We start from the raw sequence: 12,378 nt of genomic DNA, 5'->3' as shown, positions 1-12,378 counted from the left end.
ATGATTATTGCCAATCTAATGTAAATATGTATTATAAAGATCTAACAGTTTAAGATTAAGTGGTTTTAAAATGAAGCCATTTTTGCATACTGATGGCTCATCTTTTTATGGGGGGTGGGGGGGTGGAGGAATCCTTTCGGATGTTGGTCCTTTAGGAAGATTACGTTGTCCTTGTTTTTTTTCTCAGAGAGGCCGTAAAAGCAGCAATTCTGAAAAAATTGGCTTGAATTGGTTTTAGGGCCAGTCTGATTATAGGTAACAGATACTGCCTCAGGCAAGAGGCTTCCAAGTTTAAAGAAAACACTTATACAATGAAAGCAGAGAGCGGCCAGTTCTCCCAGCTCAGCTTCTCTCTTGTTTAATTTGGTTTTTGGCCATCTGGCTATTAACTGAAAGCAGTCAGGCAGGTTTGAAGCTGTTGATCCAAGAAACAGTCCCATGGAAGAGGGTGTTGCATACTGCCATCTGTCTCTCTCTCTCCTGTAAGACCCTGTGTTTGACTTTACCTTTTGTGCCAAGGGGTGTTTATGGAGATTATTGCAAGTATTGGGAATAGCACCATTAAATTGGGATAATCTGTTGGGATTTTGGATAGGTTAAGATTAGATTAGATTACTTACAGTGTGGAAACAGGCCCTTCGGCCCAACAAGTCCACACTGCCCCGCCGAAGAGCAACCCACCCATACCCCTACATTTACCCCTTACCTAACACTACGGGCAATTTAGCATGGCCAATTCACCTGACCTGCACATCTTTGGACTGTGGGAGGAAACCGCAGCACCCGGAGGAAACCCACGCAGACACGGGGAGAACGTGCAAACTCCACACAGTTAGTCGCCTGAGGCGGGAATTGAACCCGGGTCTCTGGCGCTGTGAGGCAGCAGTGCTAACCACTGTGCCCACCGTGCCACCCACCAAGTTAAGTTATTCGGTATTCTGTTCTCTTTGTGTTTCATTCAGTAACCCTGTAAATAAATTCTGTTTTGTTTAAAACTAAGTGATTTAACCAGCTGCATCCCTCCTGAAACATCCATGTTACACCTGCTTAAAACAACTAGCAAAGTTAGGTTCTGGGCTATTTTCTTGAAATGTGTTGAGGGGGTTCACTCCTAAATGCCCTCTGAAGTGGGCTAGCAAACCAAGCAGTTCAAAGGAAATTAGGGACCGGAAACACACGCTGGTGTTGCCAACAATGCTTAGAAAAAAAAAAATTGGGGAGCAAGCAAAATCAGCCAGAAAAGACAAGGTCAAGCCAGTAATAAACAAACGATATCAGTTATGGTGAGAAACTGTTGTTCTACAGAGTACCTTATGGTATAAACAGGTGCGCTCCTTTATTCTTTCCCTCATGTTGACATTACTGATTTATTCATTCCAGATGACAGATCAATGGAACACAGGGAGAACAAGCCATTGATACACAAAATTGGTTTGAAGGTGGGAAACAGAGGGTGGAGGTAGAGGGATGCTTTTTGAATTAGAGGCCTGTGACCAGCAGTGTGCCACAAGGATTGGTGCTGGTTCCATTGCTTTTTGTCATTTATGTAAATGATTTGGATGTTAATTAAGGTCTGGTTAATAATTTCACTGGTGACATCAAATTTGGTGGTGTAATGGACAGCAAAGGTTACTCAGAGAACGTGACCTCAGTCAGATGGGCCGAGGAGTGGCAGATGGAGTTTAATCTACATAAATGTGAGGTACTGCATTTTGGAAAGGCAAATCAGTGTGGGACTTATACACTTAATGATAAGATCCTGGGGAGTGTTGCCGAACAAACAAACCGAGGAAGACAGGTTTATAGTTCCTTGAACGTGGAGTCTCAGGTAGACAGGTAGTGAAGAAGGCATTTCATATGCTTGCCTTTATTGGTCAATGCATTGAATACAAGAGTTCGGCGGTCATATTGGGGTTGTGAAGGGCATTGGTTAGGTCACTTTAGGAGTACCGTGTTCAATTCTGCTCTCCCTGCTAGAGGAAAGATGTTAAACTTGAAAGGTTTCAGAAAGATTTACAAGAATGTTGCCAATGTTGGAGGGTTTGAGTTATAGGGAGAGGCAGAATAGGTTGGGTCTATTTTCCTCAAGAGTTGATTTATAGAGATTTATAAATTCATGAGAGGCCTGGATTGGGTGGATAAGTTCTTTTCCCCAGGCCAAGAGAGTTCAAAACTAGAGGTCATAAGTGAGAAGGGAAAGATTTAAAAGGGACCTAAGGGACAACTTCTTCACGCAGAGGGTGGTGCATGTATGGAATGAACTGCCAGAGGATGAGGTGGAGGCTGGTACACTTACAACATTTAAAAAGCATCTGGATGAATATACTAAAAGGAAGGGTTAAGAGGATATGGGCCAAATAGGACTAGATTTATTTAGGATATCTGGTTGGCATGCGTGAGTTGGACTAAAGGGTGTTTCCATGCTGTACATCTTTGTGAATCTATGAAACACATAACTATGCACCAGAGGGTCACACACAACAACCTCACAGGTTTCTACCCAACACTACTTCCATTAGAGAGTCCTATAATTAGACCCAGCAGCACAGTACCACAGTAGTCAGGTTTCTGTAAAGACTGACTTAGCAACTCTCATCAATTTGATGACAGCAAGGACAACACATTCTGAAGTTGATATCTTCTTTCAAAAGTTGAGTGACCAATTATGAAAGGAGCAATTTGGTGAACTTTTCCCATTCCTATCTTGAGCTGCAGGTTCTTTCTGTCTGGCAGAGTTTCCATGTTCACTCCCTTCTGCTAATGAACTGCCAGAGGAAGTGGTGCAGGCTGATACAATTCCAATATTTAGAGGCATCCGGATGGGTATATGAATAGGAAGGGTTGAGAGGGATATGGGTCAAATGCTGGCAAATAGTACTGGATTAATTTAGGATATCTGGTCAGTATGGACAACTTGAACCGAAGGATCTGTTTCCATGCTGTACATCTCTGTGACAATGTCATTACGAGAGGACACTATCTCAGAGGTATCCTTTAATAGTCTCTTGGATCAATATGGTCAATGATATATAAGGCTACAAGCACCTGAGCATGACCACAATCTGTTGTCAAGAAATTAGGGCCATATCCTAACATGCGGACATGCCATGCTTAGAACTCCATAGGAGTATCCATGCCTACAGTTATCAACAATACCAGGAGGAATACTCTAAAGTGAGGAAAATTGTACATTCCAAGAAGCTTATATTGCTTTAGCTTATAGCTCTGAGCATGCTCTTCAAATATGGTAAATAAAAACAGAAAGAATTGCGGACGCTGCAAGTCAGAAATAAAAACAGATATTGTTGAGAAAGCTCAGCAGGTCCGGCAGCATTTGTAGGGAATATCAGAGATAACGTTTCGGGTCGAGTGACCCTGACTTAGAATTCTCAGAGGTATACTTTCATAGTCAGAAACTTGTGAATTTTGAGGAAGGGTCACTTGACCTGAAATGTTAATTCTGATTTCCCTCCACAGATGCTGCCAGAAAGGTTGAGCTTTTCCAGCAATTTGTTTAGTTTCTTCAAATACAGTGCTTTATCCATCCCAATACAGCATCACCTGCAGCTCAACATCTCTATTTTTATTTAGCATGCATATACTCTCCTTAAAACATTATCAATCCAGTTTATGCTTCAACAAAATGCTTAACATATAGATTATGTTAAAAATCCAATGAAGGACTTAAATTTGCAACCTTCAGACTTGGTAAGAGCTACTAACAAAGCCAATGATAAAACAAAACATAATATGTCCAGATGTGAAAGACTAAAACACTTCACGTCAGTCAGCTTTACCTATTTGTTATTAAATATTTATTAAAACCTAGGCCCTACAGCCTCTGTTTATTAATCTAAAAGAAAATTGAGATTTTATTTAATGATTTGCAAATCCCACATATTATTTCATTTACCAATCTGCCCATATTCTACCTTTGTTTTCCAGACTTTCACAGTTAAATATCATTTTTAATATTAATGTACCTGCCTCATCTGAGATTTTTCAGCTAAGTTTTAACACAATCTTTCCCACATATCAACATGCCACTGGCCTAACAAATAAGCATCCTCTTCTTGCACAGCATAAATGGATGCTCCCTTCCTGACTTTATTTCTTGAGTCCAGGTTCTGATGAGTGCAAGAGGAAAAGTTTTAATTCTCCGCCTCTTTTTAGCAATTTCAATTATCCTGGCAATTTTAGTGGCACCTAAAATTACTAAGAATGTCTTCTTTCAAGCTCCAAGGAGTTGTGTTCAGTAGGTCAACACTGCTCATGAGTTAGAACAGAACGTGTATTTAGTATTTGATGGGGGCAGGTGTGGAAGGGAGGTTGGAAGAGGAGCAATCGAAAGAAATGGAAATAAAGAAGTAGTGTACAAAATACCATGCAAGGACTGCACAAAACACTATATAGGACAAACAGGAAGATAGCTAACAATCCGCATACATGAACATCAACTAGCCACGACCAGCTATCCTTAGTAGCCACACATGCAGTCAACAAGCAACATGAATTCGACTGGAACAACACTACTATCATAGGGCAAGCCAGACAGAGAACAGCCAGGGAATTCCTAGAGGCATGGCATTCATCCACAAACTCCATCAACAAACACATCGATCTGGACCCAATATTCCAACCACTACAGCGGACAGCTGAAACTGACAACCGGAAGCGGCAGGGACAGACCACTATAAACACCGGAGGAAACATCAAAGAAGCGCTTCGCAGGAGGCTCCCAAGCACTGATGATGTCGCCTAGCCAGGGGACGAAACGTTTGCAACAAAAACTTCCAGCTCGGCGAACAGAACCACAACAACGAGCACCCGAGCTACAAATCTTCGCACAAACTTTGAAGAAATGGATATTGTATGATGTAGAAACTGTATAGGCAATACCAAATATTAGTTCGATTTGTAGTTAATTCATAGTCTTCATTTAGTGTTAACTAGTCTGGGTGATCAGACAGATATCCAATTATTTAAAATTTAGATTGTTTTTTAAAAATGATACTCAAATCAGCAAAGGAAACAATGGCAACACTGAAACATTTTGACTGCATTTGGATTCCAAAATATTTTGCAAACTTAGTCTACATTACGTTTGCACACAGCCACATATATGAATAACCTTGATTAAACTCTGCAATAAAACGTGAGAAACCAATTTTTCAAAGTACTGGCAGCAGTAATGCAATTGAGTTCTCGTTACATATTAAAATACCTATCTGGAAAAGAAAAGAACATTCTGAATACATCTTGGACATGGAAGTAAGCATTAATTATCAGTTGCTCAATTCACACATTATCTGAAAGAAAGACGGCCAATGAACATAGAACAGTACAGCACAGTACAGGCCCTTCAGCCCTCGATGCTGTGCCTGCCTTTTATCCTACTCTAAGATCAGACTAACCCTACATACCCCTCACTGTAAAAACTTCCATGTGCCTATCCAAGAGTTGCTTAAATGCCCCTAATGTATCCGACTCGACTACCACTGCTGGCAGTGCATTCCACACACCCACCACTCTCTGTTAGAAGAAACTACCACTGACATTTCCCCTAAGTCTTCCTCAAATTACCTTAAAATTATGCCCCCTCATGATAGACATTTCCACAATGGGAAAAAGTGTCTGGTTATCCACTCTATCTTTACCTCCCAACATCTTGTACACCTCTTTCAAGTCACCTCTGGAGGTCCTTCTTCACTCCAATGAAAAAGGCCCTAGCTCCCTCAACCTTTCTTCATACAACATGCCCTCCAGTCCAGGCAGCATCCTGGTGATTCTCCACTGCACCCTCCCTAAAGTTTTCACATCTTTCCTACAATGAGACAACGAGAACCGAACACAATATTTCAAGTGTGGTCTAACCAGAGCTCTGCAGAGCTGCAGCATAACCTCGTGGCTCTTAAACTCAATGCCCCTGCTAATGAAAGTCAACACACCATACGCTTTCTTAACAACCCCATCAACCTTGGTGGCAACTTTGAGGGATCAATGGACACGAATCCCAAGATCCCACTGTTCCTCCACACTGCCAAGAATCCTGCATTTAACCCAGTATTCTGCATTCAAATTCAACCTTCCAAACTTAATCACTTCACACTCATCAAGGTTGAACTCTGTCTGCCACTTATCAGCACAATTCTGCATCCTGTCAATATCCCATTAGAACCTACAACAGCTCTCTACACTATCCATAACTGCACCAACCTTCATGTCATCGGCAAACGTACTAACCCACTCTTCCACTTCCTATTCCATGTCATTCATAAAAATCACAGAGTAAAGGTCCCAGAACCAATCCCTGCAGAACACCACTTGTCACAAAGCTCCAGGCTGAACACATTCCATTGATCACCACCTTGTCTTCTATATCCAGTCAGCCAGATTTCCCTGTATCCCAGCTCTCCATACTTTCTGAATGAGCCTACCATAGGGGAACCTCAAAAAACGCCTTGCTAAAATCTATGTACATCACATCCACTGCTCTATCTTCATCAATGTGTTTTGTCATATTCTCAAACAATTCAATAAGGTTTGTGAGGAATGAGCTGCCCCATACAAAGCATTGAGGACTATCTCTAATCAAGCTATGATTTTCTAAGTAATCATAAAGCCTGTCTCTCAGCATCCTCACCAATACTTTGCCCACCACTGACGTAAGACTGACTGGTCTGTAATTCCCAGGATTATCCCTATTTCCTTTCTCAAACAAAGGAATAACATTTGCCACCCTCCAATCAGCTGGCACTACTCCAGTGGATAGTGAGGACGCAAAGATCATTGCCAAAGGTGCAGTAATCTCTTCCCTCGCTTCCTAAAGTGAAGTAGGATATTATCCCATCTAGCCCAGGGTGTTTATCTATCCTTATGGTTTTCAAACTTTTCAGTACATCCTCCTTCCTAACATCAACCTGTTCAATCATATCAATCTATTTCATGCTGTCCTCAGAAACATCAAGCTCTCTCTCAGTAGTGACTACTGAAGCAAAGTATTTATTAAGGACCTCCCCTACTTCTTCTGACTCCAGACACAAGTTCCCTCCACTATCCCTGATAGGCCCTCACTCTGGCCATCCTCTTGTTCCTCACATAAGTGTTGAATGCCTTCGTGTTTTCCTTAATCCTACACGCTAAAGTTTTTTCATGCTCCCTTCTAGCACTCCTATGTCCATTCTTCAATCCCTTCCTGACTACCTTGTAACCCTCCAGAGCCCTGTCTGATCCATGCCTCATCTTTAAGTAAGCTTCCTTCTTCTTTTTGACTAGATGTTCCACATCCCTTGCCACCCAAGGTTCTTTCAATCTACCAACCCTTCCTTGCCCCAGTGGGGCAAACCTGTCCAGTACGATCAGCAAGTGTGCCCTAAATAACCTCAACATTTCTGTCATGCATTTCTGAGAACGTGCATTCCCAATTTAGGTGCCCAAGTTCCCACCTAATAGCAGTCTAATTCCTCCTCCCCCAATTAAATACTTTCTCACCGAGAGATCTGGCACCTGGCATGGTTCATTGTCAAACACCAAATCCAATATGGCCTCCTCTCTAGTTGGCCTATCCACACATCGCATCAGGAACCCTTCTTGAACACACCTGACAAAAACTACTCCATCCAAACTATTTGAACTAAGTAGGTTCCAGTCAATATTAGGGAAGATAAAATCACCCATGGCAACAACCGTTACTTCTGCACCTTTCCAAAATCTGCTTCCCAATCTGTTTCTCAGTGTCTCTGTAGCTATTAGAAGGCCTGTAGAAAACTCCCAAGGAAGTGACTGCTTCTTTCTTCTCCCCATACTGACCCAGTAGGCAAACCTTCCTCACCGACCTCCTTTTCTGCAGCTGTGATACTATCCCTGATTCGCAATGCCACTCGTCCACCTCTTCTACCTCCCCCCCCCAATTCCTTTTGAAACATCTAAATCCTGGACCATCCAACAACCGTTCCTGCCCTGTCATACCCAAGTCTCCATAACTGCCACAACATCATAGCTCCATGCTCGGAGATCATCATCCTTATTCCTGATACTTGTTGCGTTAAAATAGACACACTTCAACCCATCACACTGACTGCACCTTTGCCCTATCAAATGCCTATTCCTTCTCACAGACTCACTGCATCTGTACCTGGCTGTTCATTACCTATTCCATCATCTGATCTGTAGCTCAGGTTCCCACCCTCCTGACAACCTAGTTTAAAACTTCCCAAAGAGCTCTAGCAAATGTCCCACCCAGGATATTGGTGCCCCTCCAGATTGGATGCAAGGAATCCTTAATATAATTTTCTGGAGCCGAGGTAGCAAAATTATTTCCTTTAGAACTGGAGCACATACAGACTTTTAAAGACAGATAATAAAGTGTACTGAATTGATTCCATCATGCCTTTCTCACTGAAGGAAATTAATTCCAAATAGATTTCATGATGATTATACTACAGAATACTTCAGATACAATCAGAGCATCCATGGTATGCAAATTAAGTCACAGCGTGCAAATATATATTTTCCAGATACACACAAACAACAAAAGGAATATCATACCACTTAATGCTTTCAAGTATTTATTGTGATTTTTTTTTTGCAATATTCACCTTTATTGCCACTGCATAGACATACAAGTTATTTGATTCCACTATTGGCCATTGTCTGGGCCTTGCAAACTCCCTTTCCTTTCACTTCAAATGGCGTCCCTTTGTATGTAGCAACACACTCCTCATTAGTGCTGAGGTTAGGCTGAATTTGATCCCATACTTTCCTCTTTGGATTTAGCTCCTTGTCAGGGTCACCTGAAAAGGAGGAACATAAAATATATTGAGATACACATGAAGCTTAAAATTTTCATATAGAAATGAAGTTATTAAAGCTCCACATATGCAAAGTTACTAAAGGTACATAACAGCAATGCTGAAATTTAAAATGGTTTAGGAGAATAGGCTACAGTCACTGAAAAGGAAAATTCTGATGCATTATTCAGTTTCTATATGAAAGTAAAAGTGATGAACTTCTAAAAAATGGGAGATTTTGGGAAACTATTTATTCCCTGGGAATAAATTACTGGCTGGTCAGCATGTACTGCCCGTTCCCAGTTACACTTGAGAAGATAGTGGTGAGCTGATTTTTTGAACTGATGCAGTCCATGTGCTGTTGGACAGTGTGAGTGTCACACATTTTATTCTATCCTGTCAAAGAACATAAAACAGTACAGCACAGTCCAGGCCTTACAGCCCTCGATGTTGTGCTTGCCTCTCATCCTACTCTAAGATCAGACTAACCTACATACCCTTCATTGTACTAATGTCCATGTGCTTATCCAAGAGTTGCTTAAATGTCCCTAATTTATCTGACTCTACTACCAGAGCTGGCAATGCATTCCACGCACCCACCACACTCTGTTTAAAGAACCTACCTCTGACATCTCCCCTAAAGCTTCCTCCAATTATCTTAAAATTATACCCCCTCAAGTCTCTGGCTATCCACCCTATCTATGCCTATCATCTTGTACACCTCAAGTCACCTCTCATCCTTCTTCGCTCCAATGAGAAAAGCCCTAGCTCCCTCAATCTTTCTTCATAAGACATGCCCTCCAGTCCAGACAGCATCCTGGTCAATCTCCTCTGCACCCTCTCTAAAGCTTCCACATCTTTCCTATGAAGCAACCAGAATGGAACACAATATTCCAAGTGCGATCTAACCTGGACTCTACAGACCTGCAGCATAACCTCGTGGCTCTTAAACTCAATCCCCCTGTTCTTGAAAGCCAACACACTATGTGCCTTCTTAACAATCCCTTCAACTTGGGTGGCAACTTTGAGGGATTGATGGTCATTGACCCCAAGATCCCGCTGTTCCTCCACACTGCTAAGAATCCTGTCTTTAACCCTACATTCTGCATTCAAATTCAACCTTCCAAACTGAATCTGGTCTGCCACTTATCAGCCCAGATCTGCATCCTGCCAACGTCCCATTGCAATCTACAACAGACATTCACACTATCCACAACTCCATAAACCTTCGTTCATCGGCAAACTTATTAACTCACCCTTCTACTTCCTCATCCAAGTCATTTATAAAAATACAAAGAGCTGAGGACCCAGAACCGATCCTTGTGGAACACCACTGGTCACCCAACTCCAGACTGAATACTTTCCATCTACCATCACACTGTCTTCTATGGACCAGCCAAATCTGTATCCAGACAGACAGGTTTCCCTGTATCCCGTGCCTCCTTACTTTCTGAATGGGCCTACCATGGGGAACCTTATCAAACATCTAAACAAGTAGTTTAGTTTGATTTGGACATTTTCCAATCTTTTGATTCAGATTAGGTTGCCCCTTCCTCTATAGATTGATTGGTACTACCCTTTACCTAAACAGATACAAATACTGATATTGGTAAAATACATTTCCCCAAAAGCTTTTCTTGAGAGATTCTACATTCGGCAATTCTATTCAAATACCTTAGCTATATGGGAAAAGATTCTAATACTATAGCACTCATGTACCACAGTAATTAAGTTTGTTATTGCATCCCAATGTACAGCTTTAAGCTAGGCAACAAAATTAACTTTACTGAAGCACCTCTGGAACCTCATGAGATTTCCAAGTGATAATTCATTTGATTGTTGCTTGAACAAAGGTCCAGCAGCAGCACTGGGTGCTGTGAAAGTGACTGGCCATTTAAGTGCCTGATAGACACTTAATATTGACAACCTCCCCACACGAAGTGAGGAGATTAAATTCTGCTTACAATCTCAGTCATATGCCCTTCCTCCATAATAGGACTTCATCCCTCTGCAGTTCCACCCTGCTTTTTTAACGTTAGAAAAAGGATCAATATGTACTAAACTTAATATTTTCCAGAAGCAAGATTCTTTAAGTTTGATTTCATGCAATCTTCCATAAGGAAAATTAACTCGAGAGATTCACAATATGCTGCTGCAACTCTCAGCATACATCCTGCCTGTTCTTAGAGGAATATCCATTTACTAAGCATGCCAGGTCAATTCATGAGATGTGCCTGTGTGACGGATAGAAATTATTAGTGTACATTCTTTTGTATGCTCAAAACGTAGACAGTAGAGTTGTACTTTTGTGGGAAAATACCAAAAGTGCAAAGTAGTTGGCAATGCATTTCCACAAGGATTCAGTTCAGGGTTTCCATTGTAACACTGTTCCACAACTAAACACAATTGGGACATAACAGTGCAGTTTGCTCTGCATTTTTGTATCTAGACTGACTTATGTCATCAGAAAATGCAAAACCAGATACCTTTGAGAATATTTCTAATCCATAGCATGACTAATTGCACTTTTTTTGCACCATTTGTGCTGTGTTAGCCAGCATTCTGTAAAAATGATCATGGAAACAAACTACCACCACTCATAACATTTAATATTTTTTATTCATTCATGGGTCTTGGGAATGAATGGATAGGCCAACATTTATTGCCCATCACTAATTGTCTTGGACAAGATGGTGGTACGTTACCTTCTTGAGCTGCCACAGTCCATTTGGTACATGTACACCAAAACTGCTTTTAGTGGTGGAGTTACAGGATTTTGACCGTGATACTGAAGGGATAGCAATACATTTCCAAATCAGGATGGTGAGATGTGTGGAGAGAAACATGCAGGTGGTGGCCTTTCTATGCATCTACTGCCCTAATCCTGGACTGTATCAAAAATCTTGAGTGCTGTCAAAACTACATAATCCAGGCAAGTGAGAGGTACTCCATCACTCTCCTGACTTATGTCTTGCAGATGGTTCTGATGAATCAGGAGTCAAAGGGCAGCACGATGGCTCAGTGGTTAGCACTGCTGTCTCACAGTGCCAGGGACCCAGGTTCAATTCCAGCCTCGGGCGACTGTCTGTGTGGAGTTTGCATATTTTCCCTGTGTCTGCGTGGGTTTCCTCCCACGGTCCAAAGACGTGCAGGTCAGGTGGATTGGCCATGCTAAATTGCCCATAGTGTTAGGTGCATTCGTCAGAGGGAAATTAGAGAAACAGGCCCTTCGGCCCAACAAGTCCACACCGACCCGCTGAAGCGCAACCCACCCAGACCCATTTCCCTACATTTACCCCTTCATCTAACACTACTGGCAATTTAGCATAGCCAATTTACCTAACCTGCACATTTTTGGACTATGGAGGAAACCGGAGCACCGGAGGAAACCCATGCAGACACGGGGAGAATGTGCAACCTCCACACAGACAATCGCCTGAGGTGTGAATTGAACCCGGGTCTCTGGCGCTGTGAGGCAGCAGTGCTAACCATTGTGCCTCTGTGCCACCCACGAAATGGTTCTAGGCGGGTTACTCTTTGGAGAGTCAGTGTGGACTTGTTAGGCCGAAGGGCCTGTTTCCACACTGTA

General features: G+C 42.0%; 1 protein-coding gene across 4 annotated transcripts in view; it reads right to left on the bottom strand.

The window, feature by feature from the left end:
• Positions 1-8,554: 8,554 nt before the first annotated feature.
• aimp1a (aminoacyl tRNA synthetase complex interacting multifunctional protein 1a) overlaps positions 8,555-12,378 on the bottom strand; it is a 65,638-nt gene continuing 61,814 nt past the window's right edge. For all 4 annotated transcript variants that reach the window (XM_043674345.2, XM_043674342.2, XM_043674343.2 and 1 more), the window contains exon 7: positions 8,555-8,792. In XM_043674345.2, coding sequence (XP_043530280.2) covers positions 8,626-8,792 — 167 coding nt within the window. In that variant the 3' untranslated portion in view covers positions 8,555-8,625. The remainder of the gene's footprint in view (positions 8,793-12,378) is intronic.

Source organism: Chiloscyllium plagiosum, unplaced genomic scaffold, assembly GCF_037043375.1.
Source record: "Chiloscyllium plagiosum isolate Xiang-an unplaced genomic scaffold, Cpla_swu_hap1 HiC_scaffold_36, whole genome shotgun sequence".
NCBI lineage: Eukaryota > Metazoa > Chordata > Chondrichthyes > Orectolobiformes > Hemiscylliidae > Chiloscyllium > Chiloscyllium plagiosum.
The sequence above is the reverse complement of the archived record's forward strand: the minus strand, read 5'-3'. Positions and strand labels throughout refer to the sequence as shown.